Genomic DNA, 6848 nt, shown 5'->3' with positions numbered 1-6848 from the left:
TTTCTGGTAAACCAAGAACCAGGTTTTTGGCTCTCATGAGACTCAGGTCTTTACAGTTCAGATGCCCAAGTCTCATGTGCCATAGCCAAGTATCATTAGTTAGTATTTCAACATTAAGGCATTGAGATTCAATTGTGTTTAGATTCACCTGGAATGTTCTGTTTTGTGTGAGGTGAGTTCTGAGGATCTTCCTTGCTTTAGGATCAAAAATCTCTAGATATCCATCTTGCATATTCACTGTAAAACCTTTCTCTAATAATTGCCCCAGGCTGATTAGATTGTTCTTCATATTTGGTACAAATAGAACTTCTGTGATCAATGCTCTACTTCCATCCTTCTTTGTGATCATAACATCTCCTGTGCCTTCAGCTTGGATCACTCTATTATCTGCAAATCTGACTTTGCTCCTCTTGCTTGCATCAAAGTTTACAAGCCAATTTCTGTGCCCTGTCATGTGGTTGGAGCAGCCAGAGTCTATGTACCAAGTTTCACCACTTCTGATTTCTTGGTTTGTTGTCATCATTAGCAGAACTGGAGTCTCATCTTCCTTATCAATTCTTTCCTCTTTTGCCATATGTGCTTCATTTTGGTGTCTGCCCTGTGAATCAGTTTGTCTAGGGGAGGATTGGCATTCATATGATAAATGTCCAATCTTATTGCAATTGAAACACTTAATTTTCTTTCTGTCTAGCCTCTTCTTACCTCCTCTCCAACTACTGGTTCCATCTTTCTTAACTGAGTGATCTTGATCAGATTTCTCCTGATCTTGCTGGTTTGAGCTCTTCCATCTATAGTCTCTTCCTCTGCCTCGATTCCTTATTCCACCTCTGTAGAATCCTCCTCTCCTAGTAATTTGAGCCTACAAGGCTTGGTTGGTGGATTTCTCAGTGGATCTTTCAATGAGCCTCTGCTCATGAGCCTCGAGGGAACCTTGTAACTCTTCAATCTTCAACTCTGCAAGGTTCTTGGATTCTTCAATTGCCACTACTATGTGATCAAAGTTGGGTGTTAGAGTTCTCAAAACCTTCTCTATGATTGCTTGATCCTTGATCACTTCACCACATGCCTTCATCTGATTTGTTAGGCTAATAACTCTGTTGAAGAATTGTGCAATTCTTTCACTCATCTCCATCTCCATCAATTCATATTTTCTCCTCATAGTTTGCAGCCTTACTTTCTTTAGCTGCTCTGCACCCTTGTTGCTCTTCTGCAAGATTTGACATGCTTCATGTGAAGATCTGGCTGCTGCAATTTTTTCAAAGTGTGCTTCATCCACACATTGATGAATGAGACACATTGCCTTGCAATCTCTCTTCCTATTCTCCTTGTATGCTGTCCTTTGTTGTTCTGTTGAAGCTTCATCAATTTCTTGGTAGCCTTCTTCCACAATATCTTCGAGTTCTTGGAATCCCATGATGGCCTTCATTTGTATATTCCATCTACTCCAATTCTTGCCATCAAGAACGGGCAGGTTTGCTGGAAAGGAGTTGGCTTGATGACTCATGCTTGTTGATGAACAAAGGATTAGATCTTGCTCTAGCTCTTGATACCAATTTGTTGGAAGAAGATGAGTTGCATATACCTTACACTAAAACTGATGCAGAATTGTTTGATAAGAAATTGAGAAGATGAGAATGAAAGAATCAAAAGGAATGCATGAGCTTGTTATTCACTTACTTTGAATACAAGGCATTGTTTCTATTTATAGACTAACTACCATAACTAACTATAACAACCTTCTAAAAATAGCATTTGAATTACAATTTTCTAATACAAACAAGTCCTTAAAATATCTTTTACAACTAATATGGAGGTTGAGATTTATATTAGTTACACAAAATTTTGTATAACTATTTCAATATACCATAATCTTGATATTAAAAGAAGTATGCAGATTCATATGCTAATATACTTTTGATACCTTTGAGCATACACTGGTTAGGATGGATAGTCATGAACCTTAAAAATGATTAGTTTCTTATCCAAATAGAAAGAGGGCGAGGGGATACCCCGATTGTAAAAAATGACATTAAAAAATGTTTGATTATCCATAATTGGCTATAAATTTTAATTTTTGTATTATAAAAATGAGAAATGATATGTATACTGACAATATATGATTTTTTTATATTATCATTACGACATCTACTATTTATTTTTAATTATAATTAACAAAGAAATAATAGATAATATATTATAAATCTTTACTTTATTAATATATAAATATTACATTCTAAATTTTTTTTTATTAGATAAAGTGATTATTGACATCAAGTCAATTAAGTAAAGTATAACAAATGGGAGTTAATCTTAAGGCCTAACGATTATCGGCTACAAAATTGAGCATGAGCTAACAAACGAGCCCAAATGAAAAACCTGTTTCAGTCCAAAGCTATTTTTACATTAATATCCCTCCTTCAAAGTGTGAAATCCACTCCATCCTATATAAATACACTAAACCCTAACATTCTCCATCGTTGCAACGCCGAAGCATCATGACAACCCGTTTCAAGAAGAACAGGAAGAAGCGCGGCCACGTCAGTGCCGGTCACGGTCGTATCGGGAAGCACCGTAAGCATCCCAGCGGTCGCGGTAACGCCGGAGGAATGCACCACCACCGGATCTTATTCGACAAGTACCATCCCGGTTACTTCGGTAAAGTAGGTATGCGCTATTTCCACAAGCTCCGTAACAAGTTCTATAGCCCCATCGTTAACATCGATAAGATCTGGTCCCTTGTTCCCCAAGAAGTGAAGGATAAGGCCACAAAGGATAATGTTCCTTTGATTGATGTTACTCAGTTTGGGTACTTTAAGGTTCTTGGAAAAGGTGTTTTGCCTGAGAATCAACCTGTTGTTGTTAAGGCCAAGCTTGTGTCGAAGATTGCCGAGAAGAAGATTAAGGAGGCTGGTGGTGCTGTTCTTCTTACTGCTTAGGTTTAGGTTTAAATGTTGTGTTTTTTGTTTTTACATTTTTGTTGGACTTGATTCAAAGTTTTAATCATACTTATGGTTTGAAATTGCTAATGGTTCATTTTGGGTTTTGTTTGATTTGTGAAACTGCCTGTTTTTCGAGAAGTTTGTGTTACTAGTTATATATACATGCATTCATCAATCCTAGTAGATTGAGTAGAATGCTCTGTTGAGAAAAAAATGAGAACAATTTATTTACGTACTAAAAATAAGTGACAGTGTTAAAATTAGAATAACCATAAAAAAGTTAGTACCTGGTGTAGGTTGTCCCTTTCCAACTACCAATGTTTAATATATCTACCTGCTGAATTGGTCTCATATTTGAAGAGGTTGGTTAAAAATGTTTCTATGAAAATCTGTAAAACAGGCGAGAAAAGTGTAAATGCATCTCTGAATCTAAATATATATAAGGCAGAATGAAATTTCCATGTGTCAATTTCTCACCCTATTATGAAATATCGTACTTACATTATGTATACCCCAGTGTGCATCATTAGTGGAATCCTTGGTACCCACAACAATGTTTATGACTGAACGAGTATTCATTATTGTGCTCTATTGGGCAATTCAATTACCAGAAAAAGATTCCCAAAACCAGCCTGCCAAATCTGCGCGTTCTTGCTTTAGAACTCTCACTTGAAGTGTCATCGAACCAGAACCAGTTCTAAAATGGTGAGACTATTGAGTAAGGATGGAAATAGCTAGGGACCTTTATTCTATATTATGAGCCCAATATCAAACTGAAAAAGATTTTATAATAGGTTTAGTTGATTTAAATGGTTAAATTGTATGTTCAGATTCACTATTTCATATATAATTAATAATTTTATCTATAATCCTAAATTATAAAGAACAAATATAAAATTATATATAATTAATAATTATGTATAATTATATTGAGGTAATATGTCTAAACCATTTTTATTTTACAAATCACATGATGTTCCTCCTAGGGATGGTAATAAGTGGGCGCGAGTAGTATTTTCTGTGTCTAAACCTGCAATATTTGCAGGTACCCATGTAGGTAGCGGGTATTTGCGGGTACCCAATTGATTTTTAATTTTAATTATATATTTATATAATTTGTAATGATAAATATGTAAAAATAATTGTTACACGAATAATATGATATATATGATAAATTTATGTCATAATCAAACATGTGTAATTTATTATGAAATAATAATAAATATATGATATATAATTTTAAAATAATAATAAATATACATAAAAATTTAACTAAAAACTAAATATATAAATTTGCGGGTACCCGTAGGGCGGGTATCAAAAAACTCGCTTCCGCCTATAAGCTATTATTGTGGATACCAGTTGTGAGTATTTCCATAGGTACTCACGGGTCAGGTTTTTTTGTCATCCCTAATTCCTCGGGTAGAGTAAACTTGTAATAAGTTAAAAGTTGTGACCAATTCCTTTCGGGCAATTTAATTGTCACTTTTATTTTTTGATGCTCGAAAGCAAGATGGGCTTGTATGATCTTTGACATCATTCTCCACCGAATCCCTTGAAAATTCAACAGTGACATATATAAGGGGTGGGCTAAGTTGTGAACTCCTACTTACTTCGTTTGCATGTGAACCACAGTTCAGACCTAGCAATGCCCATTTACCAATCAAAATTCATTTTTTCATTTGGTAACCCCTCTTTGCTAAATGATAGTGTTTATTGAAGAGTAATTAGTAATTACTCATTTCAAAAGTTTGTGTTTGTGAATAGGAACTAATATGGTATATATACAAATTTTGAGCGATGGTGTTTTTTTATCATCATATAAATCATTTTCTTAAATTATTTTAGTTTTGAACGTTTGGTCAACCTTTTAGGAACCATAACAACATTCATTTATCTATTATTATTTTGAATTTTCGATTAACCCAATCATTTAGATTTAAGAACTATATTTGTTTATTATTATTTATTGCTTTTTAGTTAACCTAAACACTTAGATTTAGGAACTAAATTTTATTATTATTGTTGTTGTTTTTGAATTTTTAGTTAACCTAATCATTTAGATTTAGGAACTACATTTGTTTATTATTATTTTTGAATTTTTAGTTAACCTAATCATTTAGATTTAGGAATTTGATATTATTTTGTTTTGTTATATTTAATTTCTGTAATTTAATAATTTCGAAAATAATTATAAAAATTCATAAAAATAGTTTTATTATTTTTATTTATTAAAATATTAAAAAATACTAAAATAAATAAAATGAAATTAGTTTATTGTTTTTTTTTAAGTTTTTAGATTTTTTCTGGGCTAGATAAAAATGATTTTTCGCATCATAAAATTCCAATGATAAAATTTAAAGGAGGGTTGCTTCACAGAATCAATTTTATTTTTTTCATATGATAATGGTGTGTATCCATAGTCTACTATTCTAGATAAATTATATTCAAATGAATTCATTCTTAATGATTGCTATATAACATAATCCAACACCGTGTATTCTTTACAAAAAATCAATGTCTTTGATATTATCGTTTTAAAAATGTGATCTAGTATTAAAATATTATAAGAGTGACCCGTATGGTTTATATGTTATACAATACTATACTTATAAATATATCTTCCAACTAAATTTTCTTACATACCCTTGTACTCGCTAGAAAGTAATATAACACTAATTAATATTTAATTTATTAATAATTAATTTAAAAGCAACACAAGCATGTTTATAAAGGTCTATCTCTTTATAGGTAAAATAATTTATAGGAAAATTTAACAGGAGGATAAAATTACTCATTTTTTAATACCATCCTATCTTCCTACTGGTTGCAGTTGGCAGCACTGTCCAAAACAGCTTAGAGCCATCATCTCCTTAGTGGACAGTGATGACGAAGACAGATGCTCAAAACAAATTATAAAAAAAATATAATTTTATGAATATAATATCTATGTATTATTAATATAAAAATTTATATGGAATTAATATATTATTCATCATTTATTTATATTATTTTTTGAAAAGTTAATAATAATATTATATAAAATTTGTACATTATCACTGTATATATGTAATATATTTGTTTCCACATCCAAATATAATATCATTTTAAAATATTACCATTGGAGGATAATCATTTAATATATATCATGTACATCATAGGCAAAATATCATCTTTATTAAGGATATTTTTAGAAATTAAATAAAGTATTCTATATTTTAAAATTTGGAAAAATATATTATTTTAACAAAACAAAATTCAATTTCTTGAGTATAAACCAAACAATTGCATTAACATAAGGAAAGGCTCAAATTCCTCTTGAAAAAAGTGAGACACGTTTGCTTTTTGAGAAATAAAAAAACTCACAAATGGTAATAATTTTTTAATATAAGTCAATTAATCTTTATAAGAATTTAAGCAGCCTAAAAAATATAAATAATTTGTTCATCATTTAAATTTGGAGAGAAATGCTTCATTCTCTATAGTTATCAAATGTCTCTATTTTTTCTAAAAGAACCATTTTTGTTGATATTTTGCTAATATTAAAAAAGTTAACATTTAATATGACATATAATATTTATGTACTTCTTGTTTAAAAAATTATACACTTCTTGTATAAAAATTTATACACATTACTATAACAGAGGTTATTCATTTGAATTATTTTTTATTGAATACTCAATAATAATTAAATATAAAAAATGAATACTATATTAATAATATATAAAACTGATAGTGTTTAGATTGTTTTTTTATTTAATACGTACCTGGTAAAGTAATTTTATCATTTAAAATTTATGTGTATTTATTTAAGTTTAACAATGATGAACGAATATTAAAATATGAGTAAAATAATATGGAGCCCACCTTCCCTCACTTTTTGAAGGACGTTTCAGTCGTTCACGGAAA

General features: G+C 30.6%; 2 protein-coding genes across 2 annotated transcripts; one reads left to right on the top strand and one right to left on the bottom strand.

The window, feature by feature from the left end:
• On the bottom strand, positions 860 to 1504 carry LOC109332558. Its single transcript, XM_019567537.1, has one exon. It carries the CDS (start codon positions 1502 to 1504, stop codon positions 860 to 862), a length of 645 nt encoding a protein of 214 aa, XP_019423082.1.
• Positions 2456 to 3071, top strand: LOC109332098 (60S ribosomal protein L27a-3-like). Its single transcript, XM_019566920.1, has one exon. It carries the CDS (start codon positions 2496 to 2498, stop codon positions 2934 to 2936), a length of 441 nt encoding a protein of 146 aa, XP_019422465.1. The 5' UTR covers positions 2456 to 2495; the 3' UTR covers positions 2937 to 3071.

The sequence above is a fragment of the Lupinus angustifolius genome, chromosome LG18, assembly GCF_001865875.1.
Source record: "Lupinus angustifolius cultivar Tanjil chromosome LG18, LupAngTanjil_v1.0, whole genome shotgun sequence".
In the NCBI taxonomy this organism is placed as follows: domain Eukaryota; kingdom Viridiplantae; phylum Streptophyta; class Magnoliopsida; order Fabales; family Fabaceae; genus Lupinus; species Lupinus angustifolius.
The sequence above is the reverse complement of the archived record's forward strand: the minus strand, read 5'-3'. Positions and strand labels throughout refer to the sequence as shown.